At 38.4% G+C, this 27948-nt stretch overlaps 1 protein-coding gene across 5 annotated transcripts; it reads left to right on the top strand.

Annotated features, from left to right (window-relative positions):
- The first annotated feature begins 913 nt into the window (after positions 1–913).
- On the top strand, positions 914–27634 carry FHL5 (four and a half LIM domains 5). Of its 5 annotated transcripts, XM_032989940.2 has the most exons (7): positions 1067–1275; positions 11638–11707; positions 19040–19221; positions 21502–21676; positions 22875–23044; positions 23999–24185; positions 25397–27634. In XM_032989940.2, the coding sequence occupies exons 2-7, from the start codon at positions 11701–11703 to the stop codon at positions 25546–25548; spliced, it is 873 nt and encodes a 290-aa protein (XP_032845831.1). In that variant the 5' UTR covers positions 1067–1275; positions 11638–11700; the 3' UTR covers positions 25549–27634. The 5 variants fall into 5 exon arrangements, with proteins under 5 accessions (XP_032845833.1, XP_032845831.1, XP_032845832.1 ...); XM_032989942.2 differs by lacking the exons at positions 1067–1275; positions 11638–11707 and adding an exon at positions 914–1000; XM_032989941.2 differs by lacking the exon at positions 11638–11707.
- Positions 27635–27948: the final 314 nt, after the last annotated feature.

Here is a 27948-nt window from a genome sequence, read left to right as displayed (position 1 = left end):
AAACCAGTCATCTACAAATAGAGATTATGAATTCTTGGCAACAATAATTAACTGATCAGTCTGATGTAGTATCTTGCAAGATAGTACCTCGACACAGATAACCTCTGGAACACATTGTCCCAATTTGGCAATTGTACCAAAGTCTTCAGATAACATAATACATCTTTAAACCATTTAAACGTTTCCTTCTTTTTTCTATCTGTGATATAAAGCAGCTCCCACTCACTTGACGTTATAGACTAAATGATTCAGATCTATTGGCTCTTGGTTGTGGAAAAATCTGCCTGGAGGTCAGTAGTGGTTCATGGTGCAAGCAGCCATCCTTTTTTTCACTCGGCTCTAACTTCATCCTGCCTTTTTTAAATGGACACAATATCCTTACTCTCAGCTGTGACTGACTGAAGGTCTGCATAGACTCTTAGGCAAAGTATAAGCACTTTATGCTCCGTGCATGCTATAGACTGTGGAAGTTAGCTGGCCCCTGCTCTGTCCAAGCAAAAAGTGGAAGAGATGACTGATGCAGAGAAAGCCAGAACTGAGAAATACTGAGCGAGAACCTAGAGGAGGCCGTTGCTGCCCCTCTGGAGGTGCCGCCATGTGAACACCTTCCTGCCCGCTGGAGAAGCAGCGGATTGTTCCAGCCCACAGGTCGCTTTAGGAGTGTCAGAGCCGTTCTGCTGGGTCCCAATAAGTCTTCTGAAACTGGAGAAGTGTTTCTCCCTGCCCTCCATTTCCTGTACACAACAATCAGACTTCAGCAATCACAATTTTTCTGCTGCTTTACTGATTTACAAGCCTGCACGAGGTCTTTCGGATTCATTATGCATGGGCCAAAATGTATTTGAAAATGAATGATGATCCATTTTCTTTTTTTTTTTTTTCCCTTTGCACTAAACAGTTTGGGTCTTTGGGGGTTTTTAATTCTTTACTTTTTTAACAGAAGTGCCTTTTTCCTTTGGACAACTGTGTGAAATATGTTCCTTTAAGAACCTCCTACATGGTATGTATTTGCAATTTGTAAACACGGTATGTCAAAGAATGATTTGATTCCGTGGTAAGGCAGCCAGCTATTTCCATGTCATGAGGTCTCAGGGAAACAAACTGACCCTCAGCCTTCCTTCATCCAGCCAAATTCTGATGGGACCCTCAAATAGCTCTGGCAAAGTGTTCTGTTTCTTTTGGACTTGATGAATGCTTGTTTCTGTGAAGACATGTAATTATTTCTTCCTTTATTTTGCTGCACAAGCTACCAAGAGAAGCAGCTTAAAACTAAATGTGAGTATTGAGGCTCTCTTCCATTATCCGATGGATTCCTTTATCCAATAATGTTTAAATGTGGTAGTATACAAGGTACCTAATTTAATATTCTGATCATGTAAGCAGGAGCTTTGTTCTTCAACACAAAACTGCTAATTAAATTAGATGCAGAATTCTACATATATATATATATAAAAAAAAAAAATATTTTGTATAGCAAAAGAGACGCCACACTTTTTTTAGATGCAATTGTTTCATTTCATTAATTGGCTTGTTAATTAACAGGAAGATTGTTTGGGGTTTACTTTGTAATTAAATGAGGATCAATTTTGTCTACTCCAAAGAACAAGCCAAGAGAAAAAAGTGTATGCTGTTTCCTGTGACATTTGAATCACCAGTTTTTATTTCTCAGCAAGCTTTCATAGCTATTTGCTACTGCAAGAAAACTTTGTAGATAGTGTCTTTTCTGATAAGGTAAGTCACTTGTTTCTAGTGTAACTGATTTTAACACCTAATGTAGATTGTTCTTGCTTTTTTTTTTTTTTTTTAAGTAAAACCATTTTCCAAGCTTGTGTTTATAGCAGTATTTTGGCTTGTTATAAAAACCAAGTATCATGTCCACGTTCTGTCTCCATGAGACACTTTGTTTTATCTTTTAGCTATTACAGTTTGAGGATCAGAATTTTGGTTTGGAATTTACAGGAAAAGAGTAATATTGAAAGGCTATACCATTCTTTACTGAAATGGTGCTTGAAATGTTTTGCAGAATTAAAAAAGAAGTATGGGTAACAGCGGAAATATTCCTTACATTAAAGTCCACGTATATTAATTGTACTACTACCTGATTTCATAATGGCAGTCTTTTTGATAATGAGGTTACAATTAAATTTGGACAAAACTCTCAAATATAATTTCAGTTTCAATTATATGAATGTTTGAAAATATATTTTTTTTAACTGTCCCTGTTTTCAAAAGATCTGGTTTTGTATCTGGAGCTGGGCACAAAATCTCTTACATTTAGAAGAAAAAAAATTCAGATGCTTTTTTTTGTTTGTGGTTAATATTTTCACACATATTTTTCTTCTGTTTGTGAGATGAGTTGACATTTCTAGAGTATTTTAGCAGAACAGGCTCTAATGGATTCAATATATTGATGTTACAACAGATTGCTGATGGTCTCGACATGTAATTTTATTGCAGTGTCACAAAAGTCACTTTGATTCAAAGTTGTGTAATTGGTAGAAACTGAAGATGGCATACTAACCTTCTTGTAAGATTAGAGCAAAATGAAATCAAAAGCTGCTTGAAAGAGATTCTGATCAGTTGTGAGCTATGCTGTCTCCAGGTTATTTACAGGCAGTCATATTTTACGAAGTGTATATTTTTGGTTGACTTGGTAAGACATATGTTCTGTGGGCTGTATACCAATAAGCCCAGCTTTCCTGATTTTTTTCTGTATCTGAGTTTTAGTTCTCAAAAAAAAAAAAAAAAAAAAAAAGTAAAAACTTCTATTATTACCTAACCATGGACAGACAGAAAGAAATGCGAAAATCTTGACCAGCATGCTTCCAAATGTCAAGCCCAAAATCAGAGGGTAGAATTCTGAGCCTGTTCAAATGAGCAGCCCTCCTGTCAACTGAACAAGCTCTAGATGCTCTGCAGACTTTTACATCACCTGGGGATTAAAACTGACCTGAGTTTTCCTGCACACTTCCCTGCCAGCTACGGGTAAGATGATGTCTTATGACTATTCCTAGGATGCTCATAAAATTAATGATTTCCAGTTCAACTGTTCTATTAAAGTCTCTAGAGCCCTGAGTTTGGAAGTTGACATGGAAAAATGCTGCTGATGCTCCACTTGCACTCCTTCAGCAGAATTCATTCTTCTGGGAACAGGGCAATGGGCTCTAGTAAGAAGGGTGGCTGTGAACTCCTCGTTTCGTACTTTTGTACTTTCCTGTAAAATGTAAGAGGGATGAAATCAGGATGGTTTTGCAGAAGTATGCAAACATTAGTCCAAAAACTCTGATGTATTCAAAATTAGTTAGCCAAATTCTATAGCAGAGATACAGTGAGGGACAAGACTGTTACAAAGGCTAACTAATCTCCCTTGATTGCCTCTATAATGATGGTTATTTTAAGTTGCTGCTGGGAATTGCCCTGGAGAGGAATTTATCTCTCTCTGTTAGCTATAAAAGGTGCCTTGTTCATTAGCTTCAGTCGGCTTAGGTTACCTTTTGTGAATATCCCCATTCTTCCCTGATATTGTACAGTATGCATCAGCTATCATCCCTTCTTCTTTCCCTTTCTTAGACTAAGAGTTTTCTTTGATTCTACTTCATTCATGCTAGTAGGTTACTTTTCTTCTCAGCCACAGTTGCCTTTGAGTTTGAATTTTTCTAGGTCTGTATCTAAGGACCGGTAAATTTTTGCACATCTCAGCATATTATGGATAATGGATCTGAACAGGCTGCCCTAGTTCATTGCTGGCCTCACACTTAGATGCTTTATAACTCAGAAAAATATTCGTTTTCCTGTGACTTGTCTTTGTGCATAGATAGAAATGAAATGACCTTGTGACAGAGCGTGGTGCGGTTGTTGGCAGAGCACACACACAGGAGACCAGAATTCGGTCCAGAGTGTCCTCCAGCAAGTTGTTCTGTGCCTCAGTTCCCCATCTGTAACCCAGCTTTGTTACACTGGGGAGGAAAAAATGAGTTCAAAACAATGTTATCTGAAACTGTCTGGAAACAACCCAAATTCACTGGAAAACCCTTCATAATTAGGAATTCGCTCAACCGCAGGAGCCCTAAAAGGTTTGACACAAAGCTGGAAAAATTCCACCCATTCCAGAACATTTATTTTGCGCAAGAATATTAATCATAACCTCAGAGTAATTAAGGACAATTGCAGAGTTCACAGCTGGAACATTTTATTGCTTCAGCTAATTTTGGAAGTGCTTTCTACCTCTAGCACTGGAGACTGATCACCCGAAAACCTTGGGAGAGTGCTTTTACCTATCCCGGGCCAGCACTGGTGAGCAGACCCATCTAATGGCAAAAGTGCCGCGACTGGCTTCGCTTCTTCCCACTCCTCCAGGTTTGCTCTCTGACCTTGTGCAAGCCGGTTACTTTGCTTTGACAAGTATTAACTTTTTCTGTAGACACGTATCTCACAACTGTGGTTTAGGATTACTTTATTAGTGTTGTTAGAAAAGCATTCTGAAGCCTTTGAAAGGAAGGATGTAAAGGACTTCAGAGTATTAGGTTATAATTCTATTTATCAGAAGCCCAGAACAGTATTAGGCTGTAAATCTATTTATCAGGAGCCCAATCGTCCTTAAGTAAGCTCTTCAAGTTTCAAATTCAGTCACATCATGATTCATTTATGTATTATAACATGCAAAATTGTGGCATAAATAGAGTTCTGTGAGTCTGGGATTCTATTTGCATGAAAAAAAAAAGAAAATATTAGAGGAAATATTTTCATGCTGATTTTCTAATTGTCAATCTTTGTATAGTTTGGTGCTTCAAAATTGAAGAGCATTGAGAAATATTTCAACTTAAAAGATCAAAATATTTTGGGGTTTCTTTAAATACAGTAGCAGAACTCTTAATTTGTTTAATCACTTCTTACTGAAAGCATTTAAAGAATTTAACATTAACTAGCAAAAAGACCTTGAATTATATTTGCTCCTTAATGCAGTTTCTGCTGCTGCTTACCACTCTCCTTCTCCTCAGACCAACCTTATCCCCCACAGCTGATCAGAGTTATGGACTCTGAGCATCACCCTGTACTGAAATCTGTCAATTCCATTCTAGGTTTGCGAAGGCGGTTGCTACGTGTCAGGCGTCACATTGTCACTTGAATAGACTTTACCAGCCTCAGTGGACTCACTGTTACGTGTTCTTAAAATGGTCCTAAATGTTAAAAAGGAATTTCTTCATTCTTACAAAATTTCTTCCAGAATTCTAATACTTTACTGGCGGGTTTTTTTTGTCTGAGTCAAGTGTTCAAATAAACTTTAACCTTCATTTTCCTTCAATCAGAATAGAGCAATCCTACATTGGAACCACCTTTTAGATAGAGTGTATTTATAAACATAGAAAGAAATCCACTCTGAAAGCCATAGTGCCAAAATCAAAAAAAAGGACCTTTTCACGTGCCAGGACATTACAAAAATCCCAGCAGGGCAGTAACTGAAGAGTCAGTGACCTCATATCATAATAAAGAAAGACAGAATACCATGGCCTACTCACTGGAGCATCTAATTTTAAATCATAGCCACTTTTAGGAAGATAGACTATGTTAAAATAGAAATAAATATGTTTAATGTCTGTCATAGAGATTTTAAGGCTTAAGGGAAAACTTAGGATACCCAGTCACATAATTGTTCAACAGACCTAATCTCCTAAATAGGCAAAACAGGTAAAGAAAAAAGAATAGAGACACAAAGATTTCGAGTATATGGCAAATATCACCACCAAGACATGAAGAGAAGCCAGGGCTGAGTCTCTCTGAGGACCGGTCGGTGTTGCTGCTCACAGGACGTGAGGATTGATGTTAAAACAGTCAATGCCATGATATATTCTGTCTTGTTTGACAGGATATTATCTACTCAACTACTCAGGATTCAAGAGGTCTTCAATTAACATTTTTTTCTGGTTAATGGATGATGCACAAAGCCACATATTTAAAGAAAAGAAAAACAAACAAACAAAACAAAATCCACTTCTTCCTATACTCGTCCTAGTAACACCCCGTTATTTTCACCCCTGGTAGAGGGCTAACAAGAAACTGAAGACATCCATTTTCTGCCCTTTCTGCCATCAGCCCCACTGCTAAAGGTGTTCACTGCCTTCAAAAGTCCAGTTGTCAGCTCTCTTCTAGAACTGAGTTTTTACGTTGTGAGTCATATATCCCTTTGCTGTGTTGGAGTGAAATGTGCTGGTTTACTATCAACGGTGAATATAGGACATGTAAAAGAATGTATTTATTTGAATATTTAAATTTCTTTTTCCCCCCAGCCCAAAGACCAGCAGCCTGCCCTTAATGCACCTGCATAGTTAAACTAGTAACTTTTTCCATCTTTACATTGTGTTAAAACAAATACAGGGCAGAAAATAAAAGGGAAAAACTAACCCTGCTGTAATTCCACATCTTTGGTGAAATGCACACATGGCTAAATTGAACTAGTTTGTTCCTGAAACCTTGGTGCAGGTGTTGAGAGTTCATAAGTGAATTGTGCCTAGCACTCCCCAGTAGATATGAGGACATCAGCCCTAACATGCAGAATTTAAAGTCTAATTGAGAAAATAATAAATCACCTAATTTAACATCCATGAATTGAGTGAAATTACTCAGCTACATTAATTTGCATAGATATGCAAGTGTTCCTGGGGTCCTGTTCTAAGAGAAGGCAAAGCAGGCATTCATGAAACACTTTGGGTGAAGAAGAAGGAAATTAAATAAGTTATCTTCTTAAGAGCACCCACGGTGTATTCTCATGTTGGTTGGTTATTGTGCACTTTCCTGGAAATCTTCCTTGCCCTCTGTCTCAGTTGTGTCATATAACCCGTTCATTACTGTAATAGCAGTAGAGTACAAAGAGTACCACATCTTTCAAGTTTTCTTCAGCAAATTAGAGCTTTCAGGGTCTGTCCGCATAGCAGATACAATCTATGCATATGTATCTTAATGAGGCTGAGTTCATATTGGATCCCTGTATTCCAAAGCAGTGTAATTGTGGAGGATCATTAGTGCTAACTATCACAGCAATACCTACTGTGTTAATTGTCAGCAAAAATCCAGAGTACGTAGGTAGTCCTTGCTGTGAGATCAGGCTGTTACTAGCTCTGCTCAGTGTTTCTGCCCATTCCTTCTCTCCTTGACCCTGCCCCTTGGGACTGCCCATCTTGAAGCCTGTTTTCCCTTGGAAAGGTCCATGGAAGCTTATCACGGAGTTCCTCTCCACTAAGAGGAGACTTCAGTAGCAATGGTCAACCTAAACAGCTCACATGTAATGTGAAGAGAAGGTATATATGTTACGTTTGAAGTTGCCAGCATTTCTTAGATGTTTACAGCAGTGGTTTCAGAAACTATGGTTCCTGTGGGTAAAATAATCAGGGCTTGTGGGCAGAACCATATCATCTCTCTTTTCAGTGAAAAGTTTGGTAAGAAGGTGGCAGCTGAGACTGATGCAGCTCTGCAAGCAACAAAACTGGCCATTCATTTTGCCTATAAACCTAAATACCCAGGAACAATGATAATTGAGGTAGGGATCTTACATACCAATACTCCTTACAAGTAGCTTTTGATTTTTCTAAGCTGTAATACCACCTAGCTCAATCTTTTAAAAGGGCTGAGAACAGAAATCTTTACGTTTGGTTCATTTTGATAAAGTGTCATATTTTTATTAGAAAAGTGTTGCAGCTCGATTTTTTTTTTTCCTTAGAAAACTAGGTCAGGTTGCTACAGTGCAGTTGGGAGAGAAAAGGAAAAGGCTGTGACACTGCAGCAGACACTTTATTACCACTTGGGGGTTTTATGTTTGGTTTTGGGGGAAGGAGGTCTTTTTTGTTTTTAAATTGGGTAATGAAAATCCTTTCCAATTTTAGCTTGCTGCTAACATTGCTGCTGCTGCTGCTCATCTTTTTCTTATTGCTCATTTTATTTCTTAAAGCAGTTCTAAAGTAGGTCACAGGGTTTTAAAGAACCCAGCTAGATAAAGTTCTACCGCATAGCCAGTTGTAGTTTGGTTTTGGGTTTGTTTTTTTTAATAAAGGATTTTCATTCATACAATGTGACTGTTCTCACAAAACACGGTACCTTTCCTTTGCCTTTCTGTCCCTGAAAAAAAATGCAAGGGCAAGGGAAATCCAGTCGCTGTAGCTGATGCGTCTGCAAAGACGAGAAATGGCCTATTTTTTATTAAGATCTTAAAGACTGCGGTCAGCATCAGCGTTGCCTACTGAAGCTCTGTTACCTCCTGTTAGAGGCAAGGCTGTTTGGTTTCATGGTCTGCGAGCACTTGGCTCCCCACTGTATCACAGACATCATTTCCTAGTGCTATTGTATTCCCCGGAGGAGCTTTCTGTCCCAAAGGGAGGCTTGTGTCAGTTCCAGGTAGATGTGCTCGGGCCTGGTGGCTTTGGAGTATTGCTAAGATGCTCCTGTTTCCTCGGTGGGCTTCTGCTCAGCTGCGCAGGCATTTTGACTTTAGTGCGTCGTGTAGAGGGGAGCTGGGAGGCAGATGTTTGATGTGCAGATGCTGTTCTAGCAGAGATCACTCGGAAGTGCTGCTCTGATTTGCACACTGGGGATGAACTCGCCGGTAAAAGCCTCAGATCAGGATGTTAGCGCATGCCTTCATTTGTAATTTTCATTTTCATTTCACTTAAGCATTTTTTGAAGTATTTTCCATTATTAGGGGTTTGTAGGTGAAGGTGGAGGCAGGAAAGGGTAGTGGGAAAGAGTTTGTATTCATTGCCAGAGATCAGCTGTGACCTCAGCAATCAGTTCTCATCTTGACCAGTTCATCCCCAAATACTTAATGTTTCTTTTTCAAAGACAATTAGTACTTGCTGGGTTGTAGGTTGATAGAGGGAAAATATATTAATATTTTCTTGAAAGTACAGTATGTTATTCTCTAGATTCCCACCATTTTAAGTGAAGAAATTGTAACCAGCTTAAACATCCTTTTGCTACCAAATGTCTTCTCTCAAAATGAGATCACTCTAACTCAGATTTGCATCTTTTTTTTCCTAGAATAAAACAATTAGCTACAAAAATGCTTCTTCAAATTAAATTTTGAACTTTTTGTCAAAAATGAAATTTAAGTTTTTACTATAAATTTTTCTGTTGAGAATTGAGGATCCATTTTTACACCAATATTTTTCAATCAAATTTCACTTTTTTAAATCCGGCTTTTCTAAAACAAACTGACATTTTCCATGAAGTGTTTGTTTTTTTTTTTTTTTTATTCACAATTATTTTTTATTAAAATAAATCAAAGTATTAAAAACAAAAGTGTTAGAGCATTTTGGATCAAGCTTAATGCAAAACCCCTTTTTCTTCCAAAAATACCCTGGTACAATAACTTCTCTTTTAATTTATACTAGTTTTGGAAGCTTATAAATGCTCAAGTTTCAGAGCATGAATTTAATCCTCTAAAAGGGATTAAGAAACTGTCCTCATGATCAGGTCGTTGCCTAGCCATCTCTTTGTAGGGTTTCTTACATCTTTCTCAGGATGGTTTTGCCTGCTGAACCAAAAAATAAGATAAGTATAGTTATAGCCATTTTCTTTCACAATAATTTTTAGATCTGCTTTCCTTGTTGAGTCCTGCTAAGGAGTATATTTAGTGTAGATGTCAGTGCCCCAAACTCTCTTTTATTCCCCATTGTTTCTGTACAGGACAGTGGCTGAGTGCCAGAGTGAAGTACTGCGTACGTTTCCTTCTGAGCCAAGTCATTGAAATAGCCAAGATTTACTGAAGGCATCCAGACCTTCACATCTCTTCTGTAGCCTGGTCTGTAACAATTAGCAGCAGCTTCAAATTTAAAATGATCATTGGGGAAAAGTTTTGACTTGCACCAGTCTGCAACAACAAAAGTAACAAAATCTTTATTGTGGTAAACCAGATACCACAGACAATCCAGTAACTCCATCAAAAAGGGCCCAGCTTTTGAGCAGTACTCATATCTAAGTATCAGAACAGTTGACTAAGGACATATTGATCATGTTTCACACTCAGTGACAACACAGAAAATATGTGTGTCTCTTAATTTCACACATGGCTGGGACTTGAGAATGTTGGAAGTGATTTTTCCCTGTGGAAATGCTGAATCTACTGAAACTGTTTTTTTCTTTGACAGAAATTATCTAAAATCACTAGTTTCCTTTGCTCTTTCCTCTGTAACCAAATTCATGCAATTCCACTGAATGTATTTCAATTGAGAAGGATTGAGAGACTATGTTTACCAGATTTCAAATATCAGGAAACATTGAAATTATTTATAATGAAGAACCTAATTGATTATACACTTCTTTAAATCCCACTTGAAAATATTTTTCAAAAGCTCTGCTCCAAGGATATAGGCAGCAAATCTCTACAGTGTGTGTTCAGCTCCAAGCATGTAAATATTACAGCTGAAAATCAATTACATTTCTTATGCACTTAGACTACACGCGTGTCTAGTTTAGATGGGGACTTGCAATAAGTCATCTAGAGGAGACCTGTTTTCTTGTTGTGGGAATGACCCCACTCCTGTTCAAATGCCCATAAGGGAATACCAAGGTTTTGTGGACTCCTTCACGCTCTCTCTTTTATCATTCAGCATTGGTAAACCTTTCAGTGGTCCACCACAGAATGGTTGAGGTGGCATAGGACCCATGGAGATCATAAAGTCCAACCCACCTTAGGATCACCTAAAGCAGATTGCCCAGGGCTAGGTCCGGTCAGGTTTTGAATATCTCCAGGAATGGAGACTAGGGGAACCTGTGCCAGTGGTCAATCACTCTTACAGGGAAAGGTTTTGTTTCTTCTGTTGAAATGGAATCCCTTGTATATCAGTTCGTACCCACCGCATTTTCTCCTGTCAGTGGGCACCACCGAGAGCATGGCTCCTTCTTCTTCATTCCCTCTCTTCAGGTATTTGTACACATTAATTAGAACCTCTCTGAGCCTTCTTTTCTCCAGACCGAACAGTCCCAGCTCTCTCAGCCTTTCCTCATAGGAGAGATACTTTAGTCCCTCAGTCATCTTTGTGGCCCTTTACTGGACTTTCCAGTAACTCCATATCTTTCTTGTGCTGGGGAGCCCAGAACTAGACCCAGCACTCCAGGTGTGTCTCACCAGTGCTAGTAGAGGAAGGATCACCTCCCTTAACCTGATGGCAATGTTATTCCTAATGCCCTGCAGGATGCTGTTGGCCTTCTTACCTGCAAGGGCACATTGTTGGCCCATGTTCATCTTGGTGTTCACCAGGTCCCCCAGATCCTTCTCTGTAAAGCTGTTTTCCATCTTGTTGGCCCCCAGCATGCGCTGGTGCCTGCAGTTATTCCTCCCCAGAGGCAGGTCTTTACATCTCTCTTTGCCAAGCTGCATGAGATTCCTCTCACCCCACTTCTCCAGCCTGGCAAGGTCCCTCTGGACGGCAGCACACCCACCTGGTGTATCAGCCACTCCTCCCTACTTTGTGTCATCTGCCGATTTGCTTGTGGGTATACTTTGTCCCCTCTCCAGGTCACTAATAAAGAAGTTGAACACTATTGGTCCCAGAGCCAACCCCTGGGGTACACCACTAATGTCATTACTTTAAATTATTTCCTTTAATATTGTACCTAGAATGCACTAATGATTTCTCATCCACATCTTAGGCTCATGGATGCTTTACTCTTGGAAGTCAGGCAGCTGAAGCTAATCAATTTAAAACTGTCTAAATGTCTTGTAAGTATATAACTTTCCATCTCATTTGGGAATACTTCATCACATTGCCCTTTTGTACTAGAGGCAATCCTCAAACCTCTTTTTATGGTTGAATATAGAGAGTATGACTGAGAATACTGCCAGGGTTTTACATGGAAAGGTACACCAATACACAGCTGAAATATTTCATGGCTTCATTTAATTCTATAAATTTGACAGTAGTCAGAAAGAAATGAGCCTCATAAAGGACACAGATGAAAATTCTGGCTCTGCCAGACTATGTGAAAACCTGTAAAAAATATGGGTAAGAATTATTGCAGAAAAATAAAAGAAACTATAAGCGCCATATAATTAACAACACTTTTTTCATGTACTGTTGCTGGTGAAGATATTGATGGCACCCAGGAATCTGAGCAAATTAAAAGGTTTTGTGTTCCTAGGTAATAGCTTGGGAGAGACTTGAATCAATACTGACCACTCCAAAGACAGTTTGTCTCTACTTAAACACGAAGCTGCATTATTGACCAGCATTACTGTTGATCAGCTGTGCCTGTTGTGTTTGGAATAACAGGGTCAGTTATTCTGGACTGGAATCTCTGGGCACCGGTGTAGTACTTGTACTAAATGATGAATTGCACTCCCTGACTCTCATGTGTTGATTAATTGGGGAAAAGAGAAAAAAAATCCAGCAAATAATCTAAGTTTAATTTTGTAGCTAGTTAGCAATTTTTCTGTCCTTCTTACAAAAAAAAAAAAAACAAAAACAAAAACAAAAACAAAAAAAAAAAAAAAAAAACAAAAAAAAAAAAAACAGCTTTCAGCTACTACATTAGACATGCTTATTTCTGACCTCTAATTTCTCTGTACAGTGGGTTTACTGTCATGGTAATTCTTAAGCTTCACTAGCAAAGCTTACAATAGAGAAAGAATATCCATTAGGAGAGATGTATACAGAGCCATTAATTTGAGTTTTACCAACTAAATCACTCAGGCTGATCTCAGTAGCAAGTACAAGTTGTATTGGACAAGTTGGATGCTACTGGTGAAAGTTCTGTGGATGAATCAGTGACAAGTGGCATCCTTCAGGGGTCCGTACTGGGACCAGTACTGTTTAATATCTTCATCAAAGACATAGACAGTGGGATCAAGTGCACCCTCAGCAAGTTTGCAAATGATACCAAGCTGAGTGGTGTGGTTGACATGCCTGAAGTATGGAATCCGATCCAGAGGGACCTGGGCAAGCTTGAGAAATGGGCGCATGTGAACTTCATGATGGTCAACAAGGCCAAGTGTAAGGTCCTGCACCTGGGTCAAGGCAACCCTGGGTATCAGTACAGGCTGGGGGATGAAGGGATTGAGAGCAGCCCTGTGGAGAAGAACTCGGGGGTATTGGTGGATGAAAAGCTGGACGTGACCTTGCAATGTGTGCTCACAGCCTAGAAAGCCAGATCTATCCTGGGCTGTATCAAAAGTAGTGTAGCCAGAAGGTCGAGGGAGGTGATTCTGCCCCTCTGCTCTGGTGAGATCCCACCTGGAGTAATGCATCCAGCTCTGGAGTCCTCAGAACAGGAAAGATATGGATCTGTTGGAGCAGGTCTAGAAGAGGGACACAAAAATGATCAAGGGGTTGAAGCACCTCCCTTATGAGGACAGGCTGAGAGAGTTGGGGTTTTGTTCATCCCAGAGAAGAGAAGGCTCCAGGGAGATTTTACAGTGGCCTTCCAGTACTTAAAGGGATCTTGTAAGATGGAGACAAACCTTTTAACAAGGCCTTTTGCAATGGGACAAGGGGTAATGGTTTTAAACTAAAAGAGGGCAGATTCAGACTAGATATAAGGAAGAAGTTTTTTACGATGAGGGTGGTGAAACACTGGCACAGATTGCCCAGAGAGGTTGTAGATACCCTGTTCCTGGAAACACTCAAGGTCAGGTTGGACGGGGCTCTGAGCAACCTGATGTAGTTGAAGATGTCCCTGCTCACTGCAGGGGGGTTGCACTAGATGACCTTTAAAGGTCCCTTCCAAGCCAAACTATTCTATGTTCTAAAGCAAATACCTAGCTTGCCCTAGAGACAATGGGGCTAGGCTATTTATTCCAACCTACCCTGTAGCTAGTAAATAGAGTTTGAGGGACATATGCTGGTCAAATCTTTTCTGCAACAGCATTTCTGTATGTCTGCACCACTGTGAATACTTAGTTGAGGTACTTTCACTGCTCTAATTTTTCTTAGTTTGAAGTTTAGGTAAGTAGTAAAGTATGGCGTACTGGAATAAAGGAAGAATTCAGATGACTACACCAACATTTGAATTTGCGTGGTGTAAACAACTCAGGCAGCAATGTCAATTAAGGTGAAAACTACAGTATTCCTAGTTAGAATCCCCTAATTCAGCCAGAGCTCTTGTCCTTTTTGCTTGCAGTCGTGGGGCGTGTAAACATGATACAGTGTAAAATGCTGCAGTTACCAGGTCAACCTCTTAATGAGCTGTTTTGCCTAGACGGTCCACCCAACCTGTGTCACTTGTGGACCCTGAAGCAGTACAGTTGAATTGTTACAGCACTGTCCTTGTTGGCATCCATCCTGGCTGCTTAAAGCAGAACTTCATCTCTTCAACTTCCAGGACCTGACTTTGTATTCCTGTGCTGCATAAGAGATAAAACAGCTTGTTCAAAGTTAATACCTGTTTTTCTGCTTTCCTGTAGATATTTGTTTTGACTTGATCTGTAATATATGCCCCTGGTTCCTATTGCTTCTCTAGCCATTTTTAGAAGAGTAAAAATTATAGTATCCTTAAACACTCAAGTATAAATTAAAGGTATCACTGGGAAATTTGCAGTTACTCTAAGGGAGGGAAGAGACAAAGCAAGGGTATTGCCAGTGTTCTGAAAATACACCATACATTTAACTTGTGAGTTAGGGTTTTTTGAGGGGTCAGGACTTTTATTAGGTCTAGTTACAATAAAATAGCAGATTTCTTGGGCATAGTAGACATTCAGAGAAATCAAGAAACTGCAATCTCTGAAATGAGGAAAAATTTCCTTGCAGAACATTGTTAGAAACTTCTATTCATAAAATAATCATATTGTTAGAAACTTTTCCTTACAATGATATTAGCTTTATAATGCAGTTGTAACCTTGAATCACTAATGTATTTTGCAAATGTATGTGATGAATTGTTCAGCAACTCTCACCAAATAAACCATACAATTAAGTCATCAAATTCATGTAAATATGCAAAACCATGTTCCAAGATAAAAACATGTACTTACCTGAAAATAAACAAGTGCCTGGAATGGTTTGCAGGGTTGCCCACCTCATAATAGATCGATTTGTTTTTCTTATCCTTCAGTGTTGTTGCAATGATTTATTTTGCCATCATTTTTCTTTCCTTATGCCTCCCCAATAGAGAGCCTTATTCCAATCATTGTATGTTCTTAAAGAAAAAGATGATGCAGTTCAATGGCAGGCTTATTTAGATCAGGAAATAATCCATTAGAATTGCCATAAAGGAAAAGTTGTAATATTTTTACGTTTATGTATGTATATACCTACATGCATCTGTATATTCATTCCCATCTAAGTAGTATTAATATTTCTGGGTTTTTTATACTTATATAACATAAGGGGGGATTAACATGCGTGTCTATAAAATATCAAGTTCAATTATTAAGAGATATATTAACATTGTGGCTGTGTTTTTTAGCTCAAGTGAGAAAGTAAACATTCCTTTCCTGATGTTTTCACATTTACCAGGTTTCTCAACTTCACAACCATTTTCTTGTGGCTTTCCTCACCAGGAGTCTTCTTGTGCACTGTATTGTATAGGAAACCGTTTGACTCTACAAAAAGTCACTCTCCTAATTTGTTGTAGCTAAATTCTATATTAATCTGCTGGAACAGCAGGCGGACTAGTCAGCTCTGTTGTTTTATTTTCATCTGTTTTATAATTCATACCATGAGACTGCTGCATTCCCAAATCTGACCCCAGGGACTCCAGTTGCAATATCCTCACAGCCTTGGCAACATCTTTCTGCTCCCCCTTGGAATATTCTAACACTACAAATGATATCACATATCCATGCCTACCAGACACATCAAAATCAACAGTATCTAGCTTTGTTCCAGTTTAAATAGCAAAATCCTCTTTTCCCAAGGAACGAAGACGTCGCAGTATTTCCCTGTGCCTAGGACACAAGTTAGCAGCTGGAATGCTGGAGTCAGCGTTTCATTCCATGAGAGTGAATAGCATCAGACCTCCAGAGATTTCTTAACTGACCTTCAAAACACAAAGTCTAGCTTTCAGCAAACTTAAAGTAAACATATTTCTCCAGAGATTAGGATCAAAGCACAAGAAAAACATTCTACTTAACTACATGATGCTCGTACCATTACTTACTTATTGGAGCAAGGGTAAGTGGTGCTGGGGGAGACAGGATTCACTTATTTTGTTGCACTGTCTAGCGATAAAAATAGTTCACAAAGGTTACCCAGAACTTTACCAACAGATTTACAAAAACCATCGTTCCTTTTCATACCATCACTGTTTCATTCCCAAATATGGTCTTATATCATCATGATCAAACTCTGAAGACTGTCTCTGAAGCAAAGTCTTGGGTGACTTGAACATTTTACTAGAGGAGCAGCTCAAGCACACCCCCAGACTCTGGTCTTGGGGGTACTCTCTTAATGGTCTCAACCAACCACTGTCATCTGTAAAATAGGAGTAATAGCACTTTTCTCCCATATCTGTATAGGTTTTTAGGAGGATAATTATGTTATAAATTCAGAAATTCTGAGATATTACAATAGCGGATCTTGTTTGTGCACATAAGCCGGGCTTCCTGGAACAGATTGGCTTCCACAGGAAAAACAAAAGTAATAATCAAGAAAACCACTTTTTAAAGAAAATTGTTGTATATGCAGAGTTTCTGATAATTTAAAAACCTATCACCATTTATTAGAATGAAAAAATAGAGATGTATCTGCAGATATCTGAAGCTATTTGTTGCTCAGCTTTGTGCAACAAAACCCACTAAAAGTAAGATATGTTCTTCATGCACGCCCTGTTAGGATTTTGCTGTTGCCACTTTTAGGCTGAGATAAAACTGTGCGAGGAAGCTGGGATACTGATTCAGCAGGGAGATCAGAAAGGTGGTTCACTCAGGATTATCCTCAGAGGCAGTTCATTACTCTAATTCCCACAAAAAAGGAATGAAAATTCCTCTGAAACCCAGTTGCAAACCTGTCCTATGACCTTGAATATGGAGCCCAGTTAACCACAAATATTCCTTGATAGTCTCCCCAGCCACCAATTTATACTGCTTCCCCAATATAGAAGAAAATGAGCAAAACTTAACTTTGATTTTGCTGATATGTAGTGATTGTGCACTAAATGCACTGCTGGTTTTTTACTCATGGTGTGTAAATGTACAAGGTCATGGATGTTATTTTCTCATCTACATGGGTTCACTCATTTCACATTCCAATCTGTGTTTGATCTTAAGGGAATGGAAGTCCAGATTCAAGCCCTGTTATACTATTATTCCAAGGGTATCACATAAAACACATCACATATTTTTAAGCAAGCATGTTTCCCACTGATCTGAGTTACAGATTATTTTATTTTCTTACTACACCCTGTCTTGGCTAGCACAAAGATTTAGGGCAGTCAGAAACAGTAAATCAATTCAACTCAAAAGATTTTCAATTTACAGGAACAACACATTTTCCATAGCTTGTGCCAAACAATCAAGTCTTTTGGTCTGAAATAAGCATTATATCTTCTCTCCCTGCCCCATTTTCACTGTCTTACTACTATCCCTCCAGGAATAGATTAACAAATGCCTGATCATTATGCATTGGTGCCAATAGAGACCTGAGGTAATCGTTCTTTCTCATAGTTCAAACAATCATTCTGGATTACATCTCACAAATCAGAAACCCAGAAAAAGATTAAATGCCTTTATAAAACTGAACCATGGGTATAAGACAGACAAGGAGTGTATAAAAACAAGTATGAAGGAGTAACTCTAAATGGACTAGATGTAAACTCTGTGATGGTTAAGTACTCCCTAGAACCATGTTCTTCATATGCTTCTCTTCCTTACTCTCAGGCTTTGCATCTGGTTAAGATAAACTAATTTGCACTGTTATTCAAAGTGTAAAGATTTCAGCTGCCCAAAGTCACTGATATGCAAATATTTTAGATCTTCCCTGTTTTTTCTCAAGTCCTCTAAAATTTATGATTGCTGCTGCTGGCTGCAGCTACACTTAATGAGTTTAATGAAGAGTGCAATCCAATGAGTCCAGCAGATGTTTCTGGGTTTGCTTCACTGGGAACTTTCTGGATTCTTCTTACTTCATTCCCAGGAATCAAGACCCAATTTTAGCAAAGCGCTGATGATCCAACCAGCAACAAGACTGAAATAAGTCTTCATCTCCACAATCCTTGCAGGTCTATAAGCAGCTGAGGTTTGTATGCTTATCCGAGCCTCTTTAGCCTGGCAAACTGAAGGATGGGAAACTTGTACAATTGACTCTCAATAGATTTGTGGTATTTCCTGCACTTGTCTGGCACAGAAAGATAATACTGTTTTAGAGTATTTTGGCACTGCCAACATGGAACCTGGCAATAAAGAAATATGTAAACAAAGATAATAATTTCCAATGACAGCAAGGGAAACTTTTTTGGAGTTACTGAGTTATGATTTAGTTTATTTCTCTTTATATTTTGCTCTTTTGCTATCCAGGAATATTTGTGTCACTTTACACCAAATATTAGCAGCACAGCTGGGATTATGCAAATAACAGCCATACAGTTTGGAGTCCCTTGACTTCTCTTTGGTCAAGTAGAGATGTGGGTATTTCGAAATGGAAGGAATGAGCAGAAAGACAGGAATGGGAAGAGAAAACCAGAAATGCGCTACAAAGTGCTTGCCATTTCTCTTTGGCCTTTTAACTCTGCATTTGTTTTAATTTTGAACTATTGCTTCTATCTCCATTCCCTAATTTCTGGATAAACCATGTCCCACAATTCAGTACGTAACTCTCGTAAAGTATGTAGAGAATGTGAAGACGTTAATTTTCAGGTATCTGATTTACCAGTGTAAGCATGATTAAATTAAGCTGAAGCAACCTTCTCACTCCCCATTACATAGGTCACACAATATACAGTATATATTGTTAAAGACTACCATTTTATTATGGAACAGCCCAACGTTAGAAATCCAGGGCACTGCAAATGACCAAGAACTGACCAAAGCCTGTCCTAACTTTCACAGAGAAAGCAACATTATGTATTATTTAGGCAAGCAAACAGTCATCCACTGAATTGCATGATTTTTCCATCTTTCCAGATCACATGGAGAACCCCACCAGAATGACCAGCAATCACACAGACTGCCATTACTGCCTGCAGTCTCTTCGTGGAAGGAAGTATGCTTTAAGAGAAGAAAACGCTTATTGTGTTGCATGTTATGACAGCCTATTTGCCAACCCCTGTGAAGAGTGCAAGCAACCGATTGAGTGTGATTCCAAGGTAAAGATTTATCTTCCACTTCTTGTTGTTTGCTAAATTATACACAAATCCCATTTCTTTAATGGCAGATTCTGTATCCAACCCTCTGTATATCCATGTACTGTTGAAGAGACCTACACATAGCCATCGTATATCCACACACATATGAGACAAGCAGTGCTATTATCCCAGAATAGGAAAGCTCCTGGGCCAAAGAATAGGAAATCTGCACACACATATACCTCAAAAACAGAACGATGCTGTAGTGTACGTATGGATCCCAGCTAGACTCCATCTCTAGTCACTCGCTGGCTGCAGAGGCTGCACAGTGCTTGAGGGACAGTAGGGTGCCAGTGTAATTCAGTGGATCAGGTTGAATGAAACTGGAATTTCTAAGATGTTCATTAAAAAAATATTTTGAGTATTGGGTAAATTACTTTTACTGTAGGTATCTGCCAAGTTGAAAAGAAATCGTGTTTATAATTTGTATATTATTCCCTCTGCCTTTTGGAAATTAAGTATATTTTAATTTTAACTGAATTCCATGCTTACCTTGTTCATCTCACAGATGGCATGTTAGTGGCAGTGTGTATGAGCTTGGATTTCCTTTCACCTCTCCCCTTTTTCAGAATATTAATTCATAATACGAGTTCCTCTGTGCTCTTTGACATGGTTTCCAGTACCCTGTACTTCAATTTAAAGCCTGTATACTTGACTTTGAATTTTAAGTTCAGATGAAACCTATCAAAATGCCTTTGTTTTACCAAGTTCAGTATGTAATGCTCACCTTTTCCTCACGCTTGCTTTGCCTACATTCTTCTGAAATAAAAGGTCAGCAAGTTATTAAAATAAACCTCTTGGGAGGCCTCCCTGGCCAAAGCATATCATGGTTTTCAAAGCACATTGAGTACAGCTCAGTACTGTCAAGGAATCGTCCAAAGAAAATGCTGATTTGGATGAAGACATTTCTCAAACTCTCATGAGTGCTTTTCAACAGCAAACTTGTACATGTAGCACCAGCCAGGGTCACCTGGAGAACATGTGCTCTGAGCTCACTAATTTCGCTTTTAAAATTGAAAATTAAGTGGCAAGACTACTGATGTCAAAGATCATTAACAAAAAGTCATGTCTTTGGACTGAGTGGAAGGAAAAACTGGGAGAAAAAAGCAGGAGTAACAAGAAAGGAGTGCAACCAGCCAGAGTCAGCTAGAAAAGTGACCCCAGGGATCTACAGATGGTTGTCCCACTTCTGCCAAGGTGCTAGAGCCTGGCTCTCTTCCTCTCCTTCTTACCCAGTCTTTGCCTCCGGCTGCTCTGGGATGAAAGCCTACTTTCTACAAGGTTCACAATGCTAACTAAAGCAAATGAAAGTGGTAAGCGCTCAGCACCTCCTGAAATGAAGCATGGTATTAATTTCATTTTTAGCATTTTAAAGGGTGAGGATCTGACAAAGGAGAAAAATGAGATTGGATTTGTGCCCTTTTGTGCTTCTTCCTTATAAAGGAGACCTGGAAGGGTCTGGTTTATTTTTTAAGGTGGAGACTTTTTTTGGAGGTGCATTTTTCCCTTGTTTTTTTTAAAAAAAAACTTGGAAAAATAAAATCTGCTGTTTGCTCTTTTTTTTTTTTTAAATTTTAGTTGAGGTCTCACAAATATACTGTTAGCTGTTTCATCCCTTAACCCTGCTGAGTCTTAAGCAAACATTTTTCTGCCAAGTTTTTAGGAGGAGTTATATTAGGTGTAAACATAAGTAATTATTTTTAAACAATCTTCCTAAGAATCGTTTTGTTCTCAATGATATTTTAATTGCTTGTTTTCTGCAATAATATGATCTGTCTTCAGTGTTATGTAGCATCAGCTGGAATAAAAAGCAGTAACATTAAAAAATACATGAGGTTTATGTTAACGTCCACAGAGAACCTATTTCTTGTGAAGTGGCCTGCACACATTAAAGATGTTGATCATTGTTTCCCCTTAAAGGCCAACTGTAAAATATAAAATAATTCTTCCAATAAAAACATATCTCTGATTTTACATCAGGAAGGACAATTGCCTGTGTCAAAGCAGCTCCTAATGGCCTCTGCAAGAAATCTACAAAATATACTGACAGAGTGACATTATACCACCTTTTAATATCACCTTTTATACCACCTCTGAGCACAACTCCTGCCAGCTGCACATGTCGTCTCTTCGAGTCACCATTGCAATGCTCTCCATTTTTCACTTTATTTCTGGGAGGAGCTAAGGGTTAAAATCACTGTCAAGAAATGTCTTCATTAATATGGACTTACTTTCTCCAAGGATCTGGCCTACAAAGGTCGCCACTGGCATGAGAGGTGCTTCAAGTGTGCCAAATGCAGTCGTTCGCTGGTGGAGAAACCATTTGCTGCCAAGGATGAGGTCTTGCTGTGTACTGAATGCTACTCTGACGAGTATTCATCTAAGTGTTTCCACTGCCAGAAGACCATTATGCCTGGTAAGTTAACAGGGATCCTTCGGTGAAAAATAGAACTGTATTTTTATTTATAACCACAGCCTTGAATAACGAAGCTACAAGGTCCTTGGCTTTCAAGACATCTTTCAGGTGACTACTTCTTTGTGCGTAGTACGCTCCCAGCAGTGAAGAGAGGGCAGGCAAATACTTCTGGTCTAGCTCTGAAAAGGCTTATGAATCCTTATAAAGAATATTAGAGTTCAAGACAGGGTAAAATGTGTTCATGTTGAGTCCTTGATTGTGTTGCAGTACTCAGGAAGCATATGCCACTGTCAGCATAGGTAGACAAACAAAGCTATAGATAGCAGGAGTGCTGGATTAGACAAGACATCTGCATTTTTGTCTGTCACATTGACCAGACCTTGAAGTCATGTTCTTTATACCATTTCTTTGACTCAGAAATATTTTTTGATTAAATTGTCAAAACATGACATTCTGTGTTCAAATCACTATCAGCATTTTTACTAAAAAGAGTACATTTGTGTTTACAATAGGTTTACTTCCTGCCATTAGCAACCATGAAAATTCTGCACTTTTTATTTAACTTCTCAGCTTTCGATCATGTCTGTTCAGTACATCCTCTAGGCCTTTCATTGCTACCACAGCAGTAAAGGTCATGTGGCAGAGACATTGACTAAAACCTGCCTCTTTGGAAGCATCTATGAGAAGACACAGCACCGCATGTGGCAAAATGAAGCAGCTTGCTTAGGAAAGTGGGTCCCTAACTTTTGGAACGGTGAACTACCCTTAATGCTTGAACCTTTTTACAGGTCTTGTATAACTCCATATACCAGCTGAAGACTATCTGCCATGGCAATGGCCTCATATTTAATTTATAAAAGTGGTGTGTACCTGAACATTATCACTGAGTTGACTGGCCTGAAACTCTGAGCAACTGAAGCCTATCACAAAGAAGTAACTAAAAGATTCATACAAGGACAGACTCTAAATATCACAGCTTAGTCAATTTATCACGTCTTTTGCCAGGTGATCACACGATGCTAGATGTGTTCTTGAAATTTCAAGTACATACTTAGAAACTCTGTTAAATTGAGGATAAGTGCTTTCTTGGGTAATCCAATACTGAGATAGAAGATTAAAACCAAGAGTATTCAACAAGACTTAAATCATATGTTACAAGGTTGTATCTGGGGGGATTTTTCGCTTTGGGTTTTTGCAGGTTCCCGTAAAATGGAATTTAAGGGAAGTTCCTGGCACGAATCCTGCTTTGTTTGCCAGTATTGCCGGCAACCATTGGGAACAAAACCATTGATCACCAAGGACAATGAGAACTACTGCGTGCCCTGCTTTGAGAAGCAATTTGCTCACCATTGCTACTCCTGCAAAAAGGTAATTAAACATGCAATGGAAAAATTTCCATAATGAGGCAGTATTGCTCATGAGGGAAGAGGTTGGATCATGTAAAATGTCTGGTGAACTAAGAGTAAGAGCAGAGTCTTCCTTTTGACATCGTACAGTGAAAGCCAACTACAACAGTGTCTGCTCTTCCTTCTAGTTGATATTAATCTAAGCCTGATTATAATTTAAATAAATTTATTTTACTACTTAAAGTTGTACCAGTTCCCATAAATAAGAATTGAGTCCAAAGAGATTAAATTGCCAAACTGGAGTCTTGAATTTTGTGCCAGGGATTTTGAGATTTTAATGGAATAGCAAACGAGAGTTAGAAGTAACCCAGTACTGGAATGCTAAGGGAATCAGGAACTATTTAATTTTTTAATTAAAAAGTGGAGAGTTGTGAGTGAGTTGCAGGGAATGAGAAGTTTGACAACACTGATAAACACCATTTTTTCTTCTTCTGACAGAGTAGATCTAATTTCTGTCTCACTTCTGTTTCTTTACTGTCTTTCTTCCTACTTAAAATACTGTTTAAATTGTGAGACAGCAAAATGTCAGTTCCAGTTGGAGATTAGCCATAATCTCGGCATTGGTTCTCTCATCCACTGTCCATCGCTGAGAATTGCTCTTCTGAGATCATGCCTGATGTTCAGCCTTTATCCACACGTATAATTGAAAAATTTCATAAAAAGCTAACCTGTTTTTTACAAACCATGAGGTTATCCTGTGGTAGAAAATCAAAAATACAAACCAGGGGCATGATCAACTCAGTTGCAGTTAGTCAAATTGATATTCCAGATGAAAAAGTGTTGATGTGACCACACTCTCTTCTCTTGTGTGTATGGGAAGAGAGAAAACAAGTGTAAGTACTTCTGAAGGATTTGATAATCCTTCACAATTTACACCTTTGTTTCATTGCTCTGTCCTTCTTTGTCAATACTTTAGGTAATAACTTCTGGGGGAGTGACCTACCATGACCAGCCTTGGCATAGAGAATGCTTTGTGTGTGCTGGGTGTAAAACCCAGCTGTCTGGACAAAGATTTATTTCGAAAGATGAGCATCCATACTGTGTAGACTGTTTCAGCAAATTGTATGCTAAGAAGTGTGCTGCTTGCAAGAAACCTATTACAGGTGAGTCTCATCTTCTAGAGGGGACTAGACACTGATGAATCATCAGTCTCCTCTCAAAGCAGAACTTTACTTTAGAAAACAGCATTAAAAGTAGTCTCACCATAATGAAAGACTTAAGGAGTTAACTACTAGAAAGACACTCTCTCCATCATATGTAACATATCTTGCTAGAACATACTGATCACACATGTTCCCTAACTGCTGAGGAGTTTTTTTATATGATGAAAGGAGTTCCTCCATTGTCTGATTTAGTGCTTTCTGCACTAAAATGAATCCTCTAAGAATATAAGAAAAGGCACTTTTTGGCTCTTCCCATGACATTACACACAACTCCTTCATGTCTGTAATTTCTTCAGCTTTGTTTTTAAATGCAAATGTAATCAAACTGGACATGAATTAACTGCCTGCTGGTAAGGCACACCTGTCAAATTAGAAAGCTTGCCAAATGCAACAAAGCTCTACTAATGCATCCTTGTATACTTTGATGATCTATAATTAGACATATATGTCACTAGTCTATGGTAGCTGCAGGTTTCTGAGACCATTTGCTGGTGTTCTACATTGTACTTCTGTGTGGACTCAGTTGTTGAAAAGTATGGCCTGATTGTTACAGGTGCACACTGCATATCTAAGTGGACAAGGAAAATTATGAATACACAATCAAAGGGGTATGATTTAAAAAACAAACCAAACCAACCAACGAACCAACCAAAAAAAAAAAAAAAATCAAAAAACTTCAAACCACCAAAACCTCCAATATTTTATTTTAGATAGTCATTCTATGGACATCAGAATATGGTAGTTTCCAAAAGACTCCATCTTGAAGAAACATAAGTGGAAATAATTAAATTTCACTCAGTGTTGTATCTCTGTGTTTACCAACACACTGAAAATAATTTTCATGAGTGTTTGTTGGGAAGATCAGCAAACCTGAATGGATATTCTGATAAACTCATTTTGTTCAGAGTTCAAAATGGGATATGAAAACAAGCAACTTGTGACTTTGCTTAAAATATTTCTCACCTTATTTAATTTTTAAGTCTTTACTCAACTCAACCAACAATGGATATTTCAGAATATGGATTTTTGTTCATTTGTTTGTTTGCTATGCGAATGACAACCTGATCGTACATCTGAAAACAATTTGCTGCATTTCTGAACCATGTCCAGAAATATTAGATTCACATCTTCTTTCTCATAATTTCTTTCAGCTCTTGGAGGTGCAAAATTTATCTCATTTGAAGAGCGCCAGTGGCATGGGGAATGCTTTAACTGTGCAAAATGCTCTGTCTCACTGGTGGGCCAGGGATTCCTCACTCGGCAGGATGATGTCCTTTGTCATGAATGTGGCTCTGCTTCCTAGTTCTGTGGAGAGCTGTACAGCTGCATTATTCTCACTCTGTAACGATGTACTTCATTAGTCTGCAGTAAGAAAATCACATAAAAGGTATAACAGTTATTTAGTCATTCAAGTAACTTTCCAGCAGTAGTTTAATTCTATCATATTTCTCAACTGCTTATAAAAATTTTAAACAGCCCCATACTGGTTAAGAAAATAATGCAGAAAAGATTCATATATATTTTAAATCTAACCACAGTATGTTTCTCCTTGTAACACACTGCACTCTGCTGTTAGAAGCCTAAAAATTTACATTTCGTCTCTCATGAACCAAGGAGGATCATGAAAAGTCTATATGGCATATGACTAATGATGAGGCATTAGCACTGCTTCACAGATGCAGACCTTGGTATGGAGAGCTGGGCATGTGTATTCTTCTATTGAAACATAACATTGATGAGAACAACTTATAAATATCAACTTCCTCCATACTTCAAGCAAAAAAGGTGCTGATAAAGCAGGCAGAAAGTGGGAGGAGGGGGCACTTTTACAGAGAGAACCATCAAGTCAGAAAGGCCCATTCCAGGGCCAGATAAAGGGAAAAAATGTCATTTTCTTCTCCTTACTGAGATTGCTCCTCAGAAATATAGTCTTTAAAAAACTGAGTGGCAGGGCCTTTCCAAAACTGGTTAACTGTTCTTAAGTTTTCAGGCATAACTACTTTAGAACATAAAGCACATTTTGAGCTACTGTAAGAGGTGAAGATTGACCAAGATTGAATAGTGCTGATGTACACTTTCCTATAGCTAATATACCTTAAGACTCTGTCTCCAGTGTCTTCACTAGACCTTCATATACGCACATAAAATACATATTTTTATTAGTAGACACAAGAGCTAACTCATACTTGTCCCTTTAACCTTGTACTTTTCCTCCCCTCAAAACCCATTTGCCCACAATCAGAGGTACTGTTAATGGCCTTACCTTTTCCACCCTGCTAGGTCTTTGATTCACAGTCTACCCCTTTTTGTGCAAATACCTGCTTGTCTATAGCAAGCTATAAACTCTTCAGAACCAATACCCTATTCATTTTGCCATGTGCCACATGCATTTGCCAATATTATGCCAAGAATCGATAATGTTGTCATTGCAAGCTAGGCAGTCCTCGCTTGTAGTATGAGGTATTAGTTTCTAGGCAGCTGGCTTTGAGAAGGTTATATCTGTTCGCTGAGCCTCAGCACTTAAGTGTCTATTATTGAAGGTCATCTAGAGCTGAGTTACAAGCATTTATTTTCTTCCTTCTTCCATATTGTATGTTACAGTGGACTGATTCATGTTACAGTGTCTCTACCTGGCTGTTGTGGATGGTGCAGTGATATTAAGAATGGCAGATTCTGCACCGCTCAGCACCGGTTTAGTCCTCATCTCACACATCTTTAAGTCCTACATTTTCCTAGACTCTGACCTTAAGTGCATAGAGCTATTTGGCTGACTTGAGTGGGATTTATACATACTGAAGACAGCTATTATTTTATGTAGAAAAGTGGGGGGAAAAAAAAAAAAAAGAAAAAAAGGAAAAGGATATGTGTGCATAGCTAAGCCAGAGATGAAGTGCAGTGACATAGAATCAATATGGATAATGACTGACCAACAAGTACATAGCTATCTGTTTTCCAGTCAATAAAATATTGATCTTTTGCTCTACGTGGTGTTCATTTCTGGTTTTCGGTTTCTTTTTTCATGCCAGCTGTTATTGCAGTCTAGAATTTGATTAGTTTATACCTTTTCATTTTAGCCCAGCTGCTTCCTTTTCTATTTTCACATTTCACATGGATGATACAGGTTCTTGGTAAGACTTGGATTTCCATAAATAGCAATAAGTTTCATTGCCTTAAATATATGTGTGTGTATATATACACACACACATATAGTGGTTCACAGTTACGTATGATGTTCTAAAAATGTGCAATGAGTTATCAGAAATTAGCCCATTAGTAAATGTTAATTGTCTTAAAATTTTAATTGAAAATGATGATTCACCAGATGCAGGCTTGTCTGTGGAGTGTACCTTTTGTTTGTGTTGTGTGAAATAACATTCAGCAAATCGTAAGAATGTGGTCTGGGCCCTTTATTCAGTCTTGTCTGAACAATCTTCCAGTTTAATTACAAACTGACACAAGAATTATCAGGAAGAGTCCTAAGACATGTCAGAGTCACAGGTCAGACACACTGATCATGATAATCCCAATCTTCTAGCTTTAACATTTGGGAAAATGAAATTCTTTTCTGACTCATCAACTAATTATATTTTTAGAAATACCAACTGAATTATTTCTCCTGCAGTAAATACACTACAGTCAAATCTGAGCATTTTTATTTCAGAGTAATAATAAGAAATAAATGAGATTGCTATAAATAGTTTGA

The sequence above is a fragment of the Tyto alba genome, unplaced genomic scaffold (assembly GCF_018691265.1).
Source record: "Tyto alba isolate M040663 unplaced genomic scaffold, T.alba_DEE_v4.0 Super-Scaffold_40, whole genome shotgun sequence".
NCBI classification, from domain to species: domain Eukaryota; kingdom Metazoa; phylum Chordata; class Aves; order Strigiformes; family Tytonidae; genus Tyto; species Tyto alba.
This window is presented reverse-complemented; position numbering and strand designations above follow the sequence as displayed.